At 42.5% G+C, this 17,130-nt stretch overlaps 1 protein-coding gene and 1 pseudogene across 3 annotated transcripts in view; both read right to left on the reverse strand.

The window, feature by feature from the left end:
- Positions 1–258: 258 nt before the first annotated feature.
- KIAA0753 (KIAA0753 ortholog) overlaps positions 259–17,130 on the reverse strand; it is a 60,600-nt gene continuing 43,728 nt past the window's right edge. For 2 of the 3 annotated variants that reach the window (XM_040243691.1, XM_040243689.1), the window contains exons 16-18: positions 12,634–12,754; positions 11,926–12,150; positions 259–1,780 (exon numbers count right to left, since the gene is read on the reverse strand). In XM_040243691.1, coding sequence (XP_040099625.1) covers positions 1,663–1,780; positions 11,926–12,150; positions 12,634–12,754 — 464 coding nt within the window. In that variant the 3' untranslated portion in view covers positions 259–1,662. Of the gene's footprint in view, positions 1,781–11,925; positions 12,151–12,626; positions 12,755–17,130 lie in introns of all 3 variants that reach the window. The other variant, XR_005721602.1, reaches the window with a different exon arrangement.
- Positions 5,495–6,389, reverse strand: LOC120866147 (annotated as a pseudogene).

Genomic DNA, 17,130 nt, shown 5'->3' on the forward strand with positions numbered 1-17,130 from the left:
ATCCACTTCACATGGATATGAGGATTAAATAAATTAATACAGGGAAAGCATTTAGACCTATGGCTGGTACATAGTATGTGCTCAATAAATGTTAGCTTTCATTATCATGTATTTCTTTCTGGGGGAGGATGAGAGGTGGCAAATAATCCACTATACTCATATTAAATATAAAAGTATTCTCAGTGGTTCCTGTAAATCCCATTTCGCTTTGCCTGAGGGGAAAAAGGATATGTAAATTATTTTAAAGCAACATGTAGATACTTTAAAATATCAATTTTATTTAAAAAGTCAACAATAAAAACTGCCACTCAAATTATCAATAACAGACGCTTCTATCAATTCAAGTGTACATTATGTAATTCCTCAAATTAAAGACCTATAATTTCCCTTGAGGCCTTTTAAATTCTGAGGTTATATAAAATTAAGCAGGAAAACATTAACATTAAATGAAAATCAAATTTGCACAAGTACGTGTGATCAAGCAGCTTAAATTATCACCTGAAATCCTTGTACTTCAGAGGCAAATCCCAGATGACAACACTGTATGAGCTGTAAAAAGATTCACATTATTCCGTGGGGTGTGTCTCACGTCACTTGTTCTCTACATGTCTTTCACCAGGCCTCAGGCAAAAAAAAGTGAGGGGAACTTTTTCCAGGCAGTGGCCTTATTTTAGACACGTTCCTTTTCTTTTTCTGAACTCAGTTTCTGAAAGCACAAGAGGCTTTCCTCCTGGTAAAACAGGACTTATAAGACGTTCGAGGACTAAGCTGTTGTGGTTCTTAAGTTTATTCCTGTCTTGGGGGAGACCCTGTCATCTTCACACCATCCGATCTATTCTGTCCTCCCACTCAGGCTCCCTTCCGGTGCGGAGACATAAGACACTCGTGACCTCAGCAGAGAGGAGTGAGCTCGTACCTCCGCCCAAACCCCAGAGAAGGCCAGCCTCTCCTGAGGTCCATAAACCTCCTCTGAATTCAGAGTTTTGTGTATCAGAATACGTCAGCTCACAGCAACAGAAGACTTGAGGGACTAAAAATGTGAAGAAGCACCTAGCAACTGAGAATGAGAGGAGCGTGTGTTTGCTGTTACACGTGGATAACTGCTGGGTTCCTATTTTAGTAAGAGAGCAGGGCTGGGCAGCATAACCAAGTCCTGTGCTGGACAAAAGTCTATAACCCAGCAGGACAGGTGTCCTGGTAGGAACTGTCAGAGCAGGAAACATGAGCCAGGTGATGGGACCAGACAGTAACTGCTCTTGTGCAGGCATCAGGGCAGGTCAACAGCAACTTGAATCCCTGTGTGAAGCAGACTTAGTCTATTACCTTTCGGAACCTTCTGATCACCAAGCTGAGCCAGTGGAATGACCATGGTATTTCAATGGGAAAACTACACATTCAGAAAATATTATACTGTCATCGATTCATGTTTCCTGGGCACTCATAAATAAGGACACATCCCGTCATAAGCTATCAGAACCATTCGCTCTGACAATGAGAGGATCAGAGTGAGGCGGGTCCTTCCTCCCAGTGGGCAGGCGCGTCCTTCCTTCCTCTTCTGGGCCTGGAGGGACAGCTGAGGACAAAGCCTTCCTGTGGCTAAAACCAAGCGGGGGTGCCACCCCTTGGCCAGTGTGACACGAGGGGCCCCGCCTTGGAGAGCCGTCACGTAGCAGGTTCCAAGAATTCTGAGGTGAACACGGCTTCTGCGTAATCTTCACACATGTCCTGCAGTTCAGCAGCCACAGCCCCCAGGGCTTCGTCGACCAGCTCTTCTGAAAAGCTGGAAGACAAACAACACAGCTAAAGGTACATAGAGCCAAATATGGGAGCCGTTCTGTTACTCAGTTGAGGAACTTACCAAGTCACTTTTAAGATTTAAACGGAAATTCAAAAGACCAAGAATAGCTAAAGTATTTTGGAAGAAAAACAAGGTGAGAGGTCTTGCTTCCTTAGACAGTAAGAAGGTGGTGCTTAGACTCCAAAGTCAGGCTTGAGGTAGGGGCCTGTAACACCTACTGGAGGGACCTCACCCTCGAGACAGCTGAAGCCAGAGATGGCCAGACACTAACTGGCTTGACAGAGGTGGCCGGACACTAACTAACTGGCCCAGCCCACTTCCCACGGCTTACCAACTGCCTGACAGAAGAAAGGATGGGGGCCTTCTTTATGGGACAGGGGGCAGGAAATTGCCAGTTTCTCTACACACACACAAACACACGCAGTACTTCTGGATACATTTCCTGAAAACAAAAACATTCTCTTAAATAAGCCTGATACAATTATAAAAATCTTAACATTGACACACATACTACTACTATCTTGGAGAAGGAAATGGCAACCCACTCCTGTGTTCCTGCCTGGAGAATCCCACAGACAGAAGAGCGTGGCGGGCTACTGTTGATGGGGTCACAGAGAGCTGGACACGACTAAGTGACTAAGCACAAGCACAACACTGCTATCCAGTCTTACCCACAGACCTTTTCAATTTTTCTGCCAACTGTCCAAAAGAAGTCCTTTGAAAGAAAAGATTCTGTAGACTGTCCAGGACTCACTGGAGGACCGCGTGTGGCAGCCAACGGTCAGTCACACGTCTTCAGTTCCATCTAGAATGGTTCTTCAGTCTTTGTGCGTTATGATCTTAACATTTTTTGAAGAGTAGAAGCTTTGTTTTTAAGACTGTCTCTCAGTGTGGATTTGTCTGACGCTTCCTCATGGTCAGGTTCACGTTCTATGTTTTGAGAACAAATGCCCAGAAGGGATGCTGTGTCCCACAGTGCATTATTTGTCTTATTACGATGAGGGTTAATTTTTGTCACTTGGTCATGCTGATGTCTGCCAAGTCTCTACCCTGTAGTTACTACCTCCCCTTTGTAATTGATACGTATGTTGCAGGGAGATACTTTGAGACTATGTAAATATTCTGCTTCTCATCAAACTTGCAGAATCAATTATTACAAGGTTGCCAACACCGATTTTCTAATTTCATCATTCCTTCTCTGTTCAATAGTTGGCATGCTACTGTATGGAAGAGCTTTCCCTTCTCTATTACTTATTTATGAATTTATGTATCCATTCATTCATTCATATCAGCTTGGTCTTATGAATTCTTATTCAACAGTTTGCAATCTGTTTTTATTATTACTTATTTGATATTCAGTGTCCTCCCGAATGGCCGGCAGGAGCCCTTTCAAGTCAGCTCCTACGTCCTCTTGACATGCCCCCAACATTCTCTGAACACTTCCACTCTGGCACAAAATGAAGTTTCAGGCTCATCTTACATTTTCCCAGCCCCAGTCTCGGAACTGTCCAATTCTTCAAGGAGCCCTGGTGCCTTGTCATGGAGAAAAGTATCTTAGAAACCACAATCTGGGTACCAAGTGAGCTCTCTGCTACTACGTGTGTCACAGCTTCCAGGCCCTCTCAGCAGACAGGCTCAGACAGAGCAGTGCAAGGACACACCACCCGTGTCTATCTCTGTATCTATCAAAAACCATAGGTCATAATACCGCCAATCTCACTTCAAAACAGAGGATTCATTCTAGCCTCCCCCCTGAAACCTGACTCTCATTATTCACAATATACTTACTCAATCAGTACTAAAATACAGAGAAAGTAATTTTAGAATTGTTAACCCATGCTGCTGGGTAAAAGAAACTTACTTACTAGAATCTAACATGTGTTTACAGTCTTTGTCTTTAGCCAGAGGGTACAGAGTCAAAATACTACATTCAAAAGTGACTTAGACAAGTTCTTACCTGTACGTATCCCTTTAGTGTGGCTATTTCTTGGATATACAGTCAGTTTCTTCCTGTATTCCAATTTAGGGTCGCTCAACATCCTCCAAACCTTGTTGATTTGGAGGGTTGTATAGGAAACATTAACAATTCTGAAGTATACAAGAGATGAAATGAAGCTAAGTGTCCCTCCCCTTTTGCTATCCCTTCTACCCCATTCCTGTCCCAGCTGTTTTGTGGTTTTGTTTTTTTTTTGAGTGCGGGGGCAGCTAATCTGACCATCTTTAGTCTTTTAATGGGTGTGTAAAGTGCTCCTTCATTAATGTAATTCTGATACAGCTGACCTTCTACTACTAAAATACTAAGTATTTTCTTTATGTCTATTTGTTCTCTCTTCTTTCTTAACTTTTTTAGGATTCTGTGATTGTTTAAATTACTTTTTCACTTTTAATTTGGGTATTATACACTATTTTACTATTCTTTTAGGGGCCACTCTAGATTACAATAAGCATCCTTGACTTAAATTATAACATTAATTGATATTCTTACCAGTTTCCCAGACAATGCAAGAACCTTAGGACACTAACTCTATTTATCCTCTTCCCAATTTCTATGCTACTGTTATCATGTACTTCAGTATATATTCATACACCCCCATAAGATATCAGTTTATTGTTTTATACAGTCAATATTCACTTGCCTACTATTGACTTTTTCTTAATTCATGCCTTCTTGTATTTCTGACTTTTCATCTGTGACTGTTTTTGCTCTGCCTGAAAAATACCCTTTTGCTATTTCCTACAGTGACGGTCTACTGGTAATAAATTTTTGTGGCTTTGTTTAGAACCTTTCCTGCCTTCCTTCTTGAGGTACATTTCACTGGGCTTACATCCAGACTGGCAGCTTTCTCTTTTGGAGCTTTACACCAGGGCATCTAGCCTCCACTGTTTTTGTTTCTCCATCTTCTTTCTTCTGGCTGATTTTTAAGATTTTTTTCTCTTGGTCTTTCATTTTCCAACAATACTGTGATATATGCTACATATGGATTTCTTTTTTTTTCTTGCTTGGGACTTTTAGAGCTTCTTGAATCTGTGGCTTGATGTCTAGTGTTACTTTGGGGAAGTTATCGGCCATGATCTCTTTGGATGTCCTTCTGACTCATTCCCTCTCCTTCCTCTCCCACGACCCCAGCCACATGTGTATTAGACCTTGACCTTTATCCTCCATGCCCCTCATCCTCTCTCTTCATTTCCATCTTTTTGTGTGTCTCCATGTATCACTCATGGCTTCCCAGGTGGCACTAGTGGTAAAGAACCCACCTGCGAATGCAGGAGGCATAAGAGACCCAGGTTTGATCCCTCGGTAGGGAAGGTGCCCTGGAGAAGGAAACGGCAACCCACTCCAGTTTTCTTGCCTGGAGAATCCCATGGACAGAGGAGCCTGGCGGGCTACAACAGAGGGTTGCAGAGTTGGACACGACTGCGACAAATTAGCACAGCACATGCTTCACTCTATAGACATTTTCTTCTATGTCCAAGTCTCTAACTTTTTTCTCCCCCGACCCCAAAACAAGATATATTTTATTGGTCACCATTAAAGTCTGAGTTTTAAGCAGATTCATGGACTGGTGGCTCATATCCATCAGTTCGTCCAACTTTAGCACCTGTCTCTTCCCCAGGAGCTTTTTCAGAATGACTACCTTCACATGCAGCTCCATGAGTTTTCCCCATTCAAACTTAGCTTCCTCAGCATTTTTACTTTTCTAACAATAATGTCATGGAGCAGATAAACAGATTGGCAAGCTTTTCTGCCTTTTCCAGTGCTGTCTGGAATCAGTTTACCGACTGCCTCTTTCAAGTCACCTGTCTGCAGCTCTCGGTCATGATTTCCACCATCTTGTGGATTTGGTGAAACTGATGGTGCTGGGCATAAGAGGTCTTCCAAATCTTTTTGTTGCCTTTTTTTAGTAAAACCCACACAGAAGAGATGAAGCAAATAACTGTTGCTAGTCTTGACATCAAAGCGAGCTTCACTCATGGTCTGCCATTTTTTGACCATGGAGCACATTTTGTCAGACCATATCATAGAAATTAATCAGGCAGCGTTTGCCCTGAGCATCCACAGTAATTAGCTTGAATTTTCTAAATGCAACTGTATCAGTCACAGATCAGCAAGGCTGACTTCAAAAACATGACCCTTGAGGCCATCATATGTGATCTGGGTTGAGTTCCTGTGACTAGTGTTTTCCCAATATTTCTTATATTGAACATAGTTGGTCCTTTCACATCATACCAATGTTTCTTAGAAAATAGGTCAACCACTTTCTTCTTGGCTCCCTTTTCACCTCCTTTCATAAGATGCTTACTCATGCTAACAACCATGGTGCTACTCAGAGAGCCAAAAGGCTCTAATTTTTTCTTTTGATGTTTCTAATTTGTTATTAAGCCCATTTGATGAGTCGCTTATCCCATGGATGGAGGAGCATGGTAGGTTACAGTCCATGGGGTCGGTCAGATATGACTGAGTGACTTTACTTTCACCTTTCACTTTCATTTCAGAAATTGTATTTTTTAGTTCTTGCATGTCCACATGGATTTAGTTTTACTCCCAGTTCTCTGCCAAAATTCTACCTCTATGTACACAGTATGCACAGTTATTTTATTTTATTTATTTTTTTTTCACAGTTATTTTAATATCTGTGTCTGATGGCTCTAATATGTGGAGCTGCTGTGGGTCTGTTCTTGTTATTGTCATGTCTCTCTGCTGCCAGGCTTTTTTTACCATTTATCAGACACTAAGTTTGAAAACTGCAGGAATAATTTAAATCCTAAGATGGTGTTATAAATCTTCAGAGAAAAGTTAAGTTTGCTTCTGCTCAGCGGCTATGAGGCAACAATCTAGAATGACTTCAGTTCAGTCTCAGGAAGTGAGACAAAGAGGAGCTGAGTGGAGTCCTGGCAGGGCCTGCCGGCATCCAGGTCACCCTTATTCCAGAGTGCCACCCTTCAGGGTCCCCATCAGAAGTGAGCAAAGTTCATCAGGTCAGCCCTCGGCAAGCCCTTAATCCCCACCGCTATCCTCTGATCTGAAAAGACCACTGAAAGTGCCATTCACCTTCCCCCAGAACTGACAGTCTAGGGTCAGTCTTCTCCAGGATCCTGGCCCAGTTATTCCTTATTACCTAGTTAACTTCCTGGTGCCTTCAAGCATATATGTTTTATTTTGGATCTAGCTTTTCTATTAACAGTGATCCTCAGTGGGAGAGGCGGTCCAAATTACCAAGTACATTCTTACTAGAAGCAGAAAGGATTACTTGTGCTTTCGTTTTGTTTTGTTTTCTTTTTATGCTTGCTTTGCTTTCTATATTCCTATCACTAATTCATCCCCAAACTATGAGAGAAACACAAATACATTCAATGTGTGCTCCCAATACAAGCTCCAAAGCACATTAGGTAATGTGTTTGTTTTCTTCTTTTTTAACCTTTCTTACCCTTACCCTGCCTTCCCTGTCTGGAAACTATTCCTCCTAGAGCCCTCTGTCCTCCTATTCTAAAGGACACTGAATTTATGCTCACTGAAAAATTCTCTTGGAGGGACTCCCTTGGTGGTCTTGGTTAAGACTCTGCACCTCCTCTGTAGGGGGCTCAGTTTCGATCCTTGGGTGGGGAACTAAAGATCCCACATGCTGCGTGGTGCAGCCAAAATTAAAAAAAAAAAAAATTCTTGAAAATAGCTTTTGCCGTTTTCCTGGAAATTCCATGCTCAGTTCAGTTCAATTCAGTCGCTCAGTCGTGTCCGACTCTTTGCGACCCCATGAATCGCAGCACGCCAGGCCTCCCTGTCCATCACCAACTCCCGGAGTTCACTCAAACTCATGTCCATCGAGTCGGTGATGCCATCCAGCCATCTCATCCTCTGTCGTCCCCTTCTCCTCCTGCCCCCAGTCCCTCCCAGCATCAGAGTCTTTTCCAGTGAGTCAACTCTTTGCATGAGGTGGCCAGACTACTGGAGTTTCAGCTTTAGCATCATTCCTTCCAAAGAACACCCAGGACTGATCTCCTCTAGAATGGACTGGTTGGATCTCCTTGCAATCCAAGGGACTCTCAAGAGTCTTCTCCAACACCACAGTTCAAAAGTATCAATTCTTTGGTGCTCAGCCTTCTTCACAGTCCAACTCTCACATCCATACATGACCACTGGAAAAACCATAGCCTTGACTAGACGGACCTTTGTTGGCAAAGTAATGTCTCTGCTTTTCAATATGCTATCTAGGTTGGTCATAACTTTTCTTCCAAGGAGTAAGTGTCTTTCAATTTCATGGCTGCAGTCACCATCTGCAGTGATTTTGGAGCCCCCCAAAATAAAGTCTGACACTGTTTCCACTGTTTCCCCATCTATTTCCCATGAAGTGATGGGACCAGATGCCATGATCTTTGTTTTCTGAATGTTGAGCTTTAAACCAACTTTTTCACTCTCCTCTTTCGCTTTCATCAAGAGGCTTTTGAGTTCCTCTTCACTTTCTGCCATAAGGGTGGTGTCATCTGCATATCTGAGGTTATTGATATTTCTCCTGGCAATCTTGATTCCAGCTTGTGCTTCTTCCAGCACAGCATTTCTCATGATGTACTCTGCATAGAAATTAAATAAGCAGGGTGACAGTATAAAGCCTTGACGTACTCCTTTTCCTATTTGGAACCAGTCTGTTGTTCCATGTCCTGTTCTCACTGTTGCCTCCTGACCTGCATATAGGTTTCTCAAGAGGCAGGTCAGGTGGTCTGGTATTCCCACCTCTTGAAGAATTTTCCACAGTTTATTGTGATCCACACAGTCAAAGGCTTTGGCATAGTCAATAAAGCAGAAATAGATGTTTTTCTGGAACTCTCTTGCTTTTTTCCATGATCCAGCAGATGTTGATGTTGACAATTTGATCTCTGGTTCCTCTGCCTTTTCTAAAACCTGATTGAATATCTGGAAGTTCACGTGTTAGAGTTCCCAAATTTCCTAAATCCTGTCTTCCTCTTTCTCATGTTGATGGTAAACACCCTCTAGAAGCTTACTGAGAAACTACATTTTTTGATACTTGGCATACCTTAAACTGTCTTTATTCTATACTTTTATTTGATAATTTAGCTGGGCACAGAATTCCAGGGTAAACTTTGGAAGCATGCTCTTATATCCTGTAGCAGGGCTGCTACTGACAACACACCCTTCTCATTTCTGACTATTTGAATGTGCCCGGTTCTAACTCTGGAGCCTTGCGTTATCTTCTCCTTACACGAGGATGCTTGCATTTCCTGTGCACAACATGTCATGATGTGTTCAGTTTCATTTATTCATGCATTTATTCACCCATGCACTTGCAGTGAACAACTGGTGAATCCTTTCAATCATAGAGACTAATGACTTTCTGGAGATTCTTATAGTATTTCCTCATTAGTTTTCCATTCCTCCTTTTCCCCTCTTCTCACATTCTGTAAATCTTGTTAGTCCAATGTTTTCTGTTATAGTGGCCTCTGTAGCTTTCATGGTTTCCAGAAATGTTGGGATCTCTTAGTGATCTGCTCTATTCAAGAATGAAAATTTCAATTAAACCTCCTATGCTCTGATTCCCTTGCACCCATGCATCCCTAGTGCTTCTCCTTCCTGAGTCTTACCAAGATTCTTCTGCACAAATTAGCTTGATTCTTGGCTCCACCCTCATCAGGTTCTTTGCTCTCTCTGGTCTGGTAAGTCATTGCCCATTTGTCTAACTGCTCATGGCTTCCAAAATTTTCCTGCTGGTTCTTATCTGCTGTCATTGATGGTTTCATGCCTTTTATTCAGTCTTTCAGTGACATACAGTGAGATAGGGCTACAGGGAGTAGAGATAAATCATATGTTCAGTCTGTTCTTTTCAACCATCTCCTGATTTGTTTTTCCAACCAGGAATCCTTAAGAGTTTGCTTTCATTAAAAGCATCACCACCTTAAACCTTTCCTTTCAGAATCATGCTTTTATTTATATCCAGTTTATATTATCTGCCCCTTCTGATCACTGGAATAGTCCTTTTCTCCAGGTGAAGGGAGGAATGGAGACAGTAAAATAAAGAGGAAAAACTCAGCTGATTTCTCCCTCACCCAAGAGGCTATCAGATGAAGCCAACTATCCTTGGATATTTCTTCAAGATTAGATCAATACACTTCTCATCTTTGGGACACCCAAATAAGAACCAAGAGAGATCAAAAACAGAGCTAGAATATTTAGATGTGCTGTCACTTGAGGGTCAAGGACAAGAGAGGAGAACATCTGTGAAATTCAGGCATATTTTAACAACTCTAACCCCTATATCTTACCCTATTTGTCCTCACAGGGGGAGAGAGAGCTTCCCCCTACATTTACAGAACTGTAACAAAATGTATCATTAATCAAGTGGTAAGAACAATACAGGGAACAGTCTATCTTCTTTAGCTTATTTTAAATTTCCCAAGATGCTAGTTAGCCTAATCAATCCAGACAAGCTCTGTGCAAACCAATGGGCATGCTACAGGGCTGCAGGTTAATGCATGGAAGCAAGGCAAGTTTACTCTACTCTCCTCCCCAGGAAATATACGTGGCATCTCAACCAGAACAAAGGGTCTTCACATACTTCAAAGAGTACGTATATTATGAGAAATCTTAGGACTTCAGGTTTGACTTAAGGGAGTGGACATGTGATTATCTCTGATCCCACCCAAATCCCCATCATAATAAAAGGAGATAAACGAACATATGAAACTACATGGAGAAAAAGACAAAAGTAGATGAGACAGGTAATCAAAACGACTCAGCAGTTCAGAGGAAATGCAGAGGAAGCAGAAACCTTAGGGTGCATAGCGGAAGACACCAAGGAAAAGCAAGCTGATCTGTCTCACAGAACATTACAAAGTCTCTGGAAGTAAGAGAACCAGGAACCATGAAAGTGGAAAGAAGTACTGGGTAGGAGATGAGAACGCAGATTGAGACTGCAGGATGAGCTGGTAGACTGATGGGTCTCTACCCCTGCTCGTGGCAGCTACGTGACTATCCCTCCTTCACCCCCACAAAGGAAGGGAGGCATATTCTTTGGGAAAAATAAACCAGGAATTTAAAACTCAACCATATCATCAGTCAAATATGAAGATAAGACACTTTCAAACATATAAGTCTCAGGAACTGTCCTGTGATACACAAAGCAGTATAGCCTCCATCAAAGTAAGGGAGTAAACCAGGAAGGAGGAAGACACGTGGGAACAGAACACAAGGACCCTAACGTGGGAGGGAGAACCTCACGCCCAGGGTGGTGATGAAGACGTGTCAGGACAAGAGCCGCACCGCAGATCTAGACAGTGGTTGGGCCAGGCTGGGGTAGAAGGAAAGAGAGTCTCAGGAGAAAGAGTCGGGGTGGAGGTGAGATTAACCAACACATCAAATCATGAGGAAAACTATGTTGAGAGGTGTTGGCTAGAATGTGAAGAACTTGAAAAATATATTTAAAAAATAAGCAACTTGAAAAGAGGCAATTATTAACTCCTAGAACATGTTTGAAACCTGTTCAAGAAAGATGTCATAACAGTATACTCTGGGTTCACTGATGAAAATTATCTGCTCGTATATAATAAAACGATACTCGTAAGGAATTTAAATTTGAGCACTATTTCTAAAGAATGAATTTGCACACATCTTTCAATTGAATATTTACATGAAATGGGTATTCTTCAAATATCTAGCAGCAGTGGGACTGTCTTCTGACTCCACAGAACTCCCCTTTCTCAGGGGAGGCGACAGCCAGAAGGAGAAGATTAAGTGTAGTAAGGTCTATAGACCCGCTGTCCTGTTGCAAGTCTGACCTGACCATGAAGACTTCAAGATCGTAACTGCTTCCTGCCCAGTCATAATTCACGTTCTCTGATGACGCTGACCTCACTAACACCAACAGGAAGCCTGCCCTGAACAAAGTTTCTACCTCTGGTGGAAGGCTGTGGCATGCTCCTCGGGATGGCATCAGCCATGCTGTTTTCCCATCTCCTCTCCCTGAAGGAAGGCATTTGGCAGAGAAAGCCTGTTCCCCAGCCCGGAGCAGCCACTGGAACTCCAGGGCCCAAAAGCTCGGCCTGAGACCTTGGCCAGGCCTTTCTGCAGTCAATTTAACACATGGCACCCTGTTCCTCAACAGAGCACAAGCCCTCCTACTGACCTTTCAGCTATGAGCCATGGGTTGAAGGAGCCCACAGCCTCGTGCGCAATCACTCGCAGGTAGTGCTCGAAACGGCGGCAGTAGTCAAGGACGCTACGACGCATGGCCGGCGGGACAAAGAGGGCAGCTCGGCCTTCTGTCTGTTGAGCATCTTCTGAAAGGGAAGGAAGGGGAGCTTCTCTTTTCTCCGATCTCTCCTCTGTTCCCACACTTTCATCCAGGGAACTGAGAGCAAATGAAAATGATGAGAGCATTCAAAATCATCTACAAGTGAGAGTAAACCGTTAATGCATCCTGATGGTTGGACAACCAAAGGCTGACCTTCATTTTCCTTCCTCATGCTGCATCAAACCCAACATCACCACTCACTGTTTCTCCTTTACATGAACCAACCATCCTCATGGGAGCAACATCTGGACGAAAGAATTCTTAAAGCAAATCTTGCCGTAATGACTTGCAAAAGTCACCTGTGCCACTGTGATGCTTTCAATCGTAAAAATCAGCTGTTACTAAAGGCTCCTTAAGATGCAACACACTCAATGCCCATCTTATAAACACACTGTTTTGCTGGGCCATCTTGGAGTTTGGCAAGATCTTGGTCAAGAGAAGAATCTCTCTCTGTCTTGTGGTTATTGAAGGAATGCAAAATCTAATAAGGTCAAAGGTAACCAACTACAAATGAAATCAGACAGGCTCATTACCACTTACGCGCCATTGCAGGGCCCTTCTAATACGATGTTCACATCTGGGTCTTTTCGAGTTGCAGTCTTTGTGATCCTGATTGGATGAGGAGAAAGAGGCCTTTCACTTACTGCTGGAAACTTCTGGTCTAGAAAAGGAGAGGCATAAAATGACTATATGTAAAGAAATGCTGGAGTAGACATCAGAGCTGTCCTAGTGGCCCGTAACCTGTGAGGAAGTTCACAGGCATGTCTCTTAAGCGTAAGGGTTGAGCTGGCAGTGCAAAAGGCAGACAATGCCTCTGTTCTACCTGAAAAGGTGAATGTAAAAGTTATCAAGAAACAAACCAATAAAGGAGTTAGTTTTAAGAAATAAGGAACTTGTTTCAAAGCTTCTGTCAGCTCTGAGGTAGACTCCTTGAAGAGGCCTGTGCAAAGCCAGGTTCCATTAGGATCCACCCCCCATTCAAGGAGTCTTGAGCAGTTGGGTTTGTTTTTAACCTTTAAATTATCTGATTACTGGAGAAGGGGAAAAAAAAAACACTCAACACCTGAACACCTGACTAGCTGACAATTTGTGTCTGAGCTTCACTGGGAAAATCTGCATGATGATAGTCAAAACATTAACGTATTAACTATACATTGTGGCAGGCTTGACAGCTCTTTGGAGCTTTGGATTATTTATCATTTTAAACACATCTCAGATATAAAAAGAAAATTGCCCTTCTTTGAGGTAAAGAGCATGTATAAGTCAAACACCTTTCTCTGACTCATGTATTTCTTTGTTTATGATTTTTTACGCACAGGACTACTGTATAGTTCCTTCCCTGGTGATCCAGAGGTTAAGAATCCAGAGGTTAAGACTCCACACTTCCAATGCAGGGGGTGTGGGTTTGATCCCTGGTTGAGAAACTAAGATCCCACATGCCATGCAATAGTGGCGAAATGTTTTTTTTATTTTCAAGAACTTTAAAAAAATATTAACAAAAAGAAATACTGCATAAGTCAGTTTTTATAAAAATATTACTGAAAGCACAATCAATTTTCAATTGACTTCAGAAAAGAGAAAATAAGAGATACAGATTCGACACTGCACAATTCACAGATCACTTTAAATTTGGTTTATGTGATACAACTAAACATACAATCAGAATAATTAGAGATAGAGGGTTCTTATGAGGATTTCATGATTCTGGATTTAAAGTATCCACAAATTCATTTCAGCTCTCGGTGTTCTTCAAAGCTCCTTTGAAATGCATACCTAGACTCCAGCAGAGTCAGAGATAGTGACTAATAATTTAAATTGTCCTTGAAAAAGAGAACACTGAGTCCTTGGTAAGGCTATCTTTTGCACGATGCAACCTGACTGTGGCCAATGGCCAAACCAACAGTGAAACAGTTGCCCTTCAGCACTCCCTCTCCTCTGCTTCCAAACCGAAAGATGCTCACTGATTCACTAGGCAGTGATGAGAAGGCTCCTCCCCGGGTCATGCCCCTGCTAGGTGCAGCTGGGATACTACTTAATATGATAAACCTCTCTGGCTTATTTGGGAGACATAAGGACCCTCCCGGAAGCAATGGCAACTCACTCCAGTACTCTTGCCTGGAAAATCTCATGGAGGGAGGAGCCTGGTGGGCTGCAGTCCATGGGTCTCGAAGAGTCGGACACGACTGAGCGACTTCACTTTCACTTTTCACTTTTGTGCACTGGAGAAGGAAATGGCAACCCACTCCAGTGTTCTTGCCTGCAGAGTCCCAGGGATGGGGGAGCCTGGTCAGCTGCCATCTATGGGGTCGCACAGAGTCAGACACGACTGATGCGACTTAGCAGCAGCAGCAGCGGCAAAGACCCTCCACAAACATCTCTAACAGGGTAGGATGTGGCAGAAGTCTATGGGAGTTCACAGGAAGGAGTGAACATAAGGTGGGCCTGGACGAATGGTTCACCTGTCATGTGAGGACAAGCACAGAAGCTGGAGCAGGGCTAGGGGGGAGAGAGAGAATGAGAGGAACAAAGAACAGAGCTTGCAAAATTACCACAACTGGGGCTTCCCTGGTGGCTCAGTGGTAAAGAATCTGCCTGCCAATGCAGGAGGCACAGGTTTGGTCCCTGATCCAGAAGATTCCACATGCCGCGGAGCAACCAAGCCAGTACGCCACAACTATTGAGCCTGCGCTCTAGAGTCTGAGAACCTCAACCACTGAGTCCACATGCTGCAACTCCTGAAGCAGGCATGCCCTGGAGCCCCGTGCTTTGCATCTAGAGAAGTCACCACAATGAGAGAAGTTTGCCCACAACCAGAGAGCAGCCCCTGCTTGCCACCCACGCAGCATCGAAGACCCAGCACAGCCATAAATAAATAAACTACCAAATGGCACACTTTAAAAACAATTACCCAAACTGAAAGGAATGAATCTCTATTGTGTTTAGATGGCTCATTTTTCAGTCCAAATGTGACACAGAGAACACTTTTCCTAAGAGAATACCCCAAACTCATACTCTTTTAAAGAAGTATATGTACATATGCTGCTATTATAAATCTTCCATACCCACAACTTCCTTTCCTTCTCTTAATATTCACAGTACCAAAAATCCTTCAGAGGTAATGTTTAACCACATTTTATTTTCCTTCTTTCATTGAGTAAAGTAGTAACTGATAAGCATAAGTCAAAGAGAACTTGAGCAACACACCCCAGCCCAAACTGCGACACTGGCCTAGCAACTGCAGCCAAAAGGCATATGTATGAATTTTTAAAAGTGGAAGAGAAAACAAAGTCTTTTCAACAAATGGTGTAAGAACAAATGAATATCCATTAGCAGAAGGAAAAATGAACCTCAACCTCTACCTCAAACCAGAGGCAAGTTTTATTCAAGATGGATCACAGGCCTACACATACAAGCTGAAACCATAAAGCTCCTAGAAGAAAACAAGAGCTTCTCTTCTCAACTTGGAAATAGGCAAAGGTTTATGAGATCAAAGAAAACAAAATCTATACAAGAAACATTGGATAGCTTAGACTTCATCAAAATTTAAAATGTTTCCTCATAACAAAACACATTTGAGAAAATACATACGTGAGCTACAGATGGGGGAAAACATTTGCAAACACTCACCCGAGTAGATTAGTGGCTGCTGGGAAGAGATGGGGGAGAATGAGAAGTGATTGCTAATGGAAGCTGGGATTCTTGTTAGGGTGATGAAAATGTTCTGGAATTAGACAGCAATGACATTTGCAACATTCTGTAAATATACTAAAAACGACTCGACTTTAAAAGGATGAATTTTATGGTACATGAATTATATCTCAATAGAGCTGTTTTGAAAATAGTATATATATGGCAAAGAATTCACACCCAAATGCATGAAGAATTCCTATAACTGAAACATAAAAAGACAATCCAATTTTTTTTAATGTAAAAAAAAAAAAGGCCTGGACACTTCATAAAGAAAGATACACAAATGAGTAATAATTACCTGAAAATGTTCTAAACATCATTATTACCAAAGAAATGAAATTAAAGCCACAAAGACATATTGCTACGGGCCTACCAGAATAGTTACAATGAAAAAGACTTTGACAATTCAAATGTTGGCGAGGATCTCTAGCAGTAGGAACTCAATGCAGGGAGTGTAAAATGGTACAGTCACTTTGGGGAAATGTTTGACAGTTTTTTTATAAAGTTAGACATGTGCCTAGCCCATAATCTGGCAAATCTACTCAGGTTTTTATCCAAGAGAAATGAAAACCTATGTCCATAAAAAGATTACACATGAATACACTCAGCAGATTTCTAACAGACCCAAATCAGAAACAATCAAATGCAGATCTGCAGGCAAACGGCTCAGCTAGATGTGGTGCCTGTGTACAGTGGAACAATGCTCAGCAGCAAGAAGGAACGGACACCGACACAAAGCGTGGCAGGCTGAACAGCGGCTCCCCAAGACGTCCAGATTCTGACCCCTGAAACCTGTGAACGTCTCCCTCTATAGCAGGAGGTACTTTAAGGATCTTGAGATGGGGAAAGTAACCTGGATCACTGGGATGGACCCTAAAGGTAATCAACAAGTCATTACAATAGGCAAGCAGAGGAAGATGTGCTCAGGAGGAGAAGGCAATGTGAAGGCAGAAGCAGTCTGGAGTAATACAGCCAGGAACGGAGGCAGCCTCAGAAGCTGGAAGAAGGAACCAGCCCTGCCAAGCCCTTGCTTTTAGCCCTTTGAGACATTCAGACTTCGGACCTCCAGGAATTCGTTTGAGAATAAATTTGTTTTAAACCACTACATTTGTGCTATAACTTGTTACTAACTTAAGCTTGTTACCCTAGCAACAGGAAACGAGTAATAGATAAATTATAAGACATCATGCAAAATGAAAGACAAAGGGTTAAATACATGTATGACTCCACTTATATGAAATTCCAGAATAGGCAAAATTAATCTAAAGTTAAAAAAAAAAAGCACAGTGGTTCGCTGGTTAGGGGGGCACTGACTGGGAAGGAGCACAGGGTGACGGAAGGAGTGTG

Source organism: Oryx dammah, unplaced genomic scaffold, assembly GCF_014754425.2.
Source record: "Oryx dammah isolate SB20612 unplaced genomic scaffold, SCBI_Odam_1.1 HiC_scaffold_8, whole genome shotgun sequence".
In the NCBI taxonomy this organism is placed as follows: Eukaryota; Metazoa; Chordata; class Mammalia; order Artiodactyla; family Bovidae; genus Oryx; species Oryx dammah.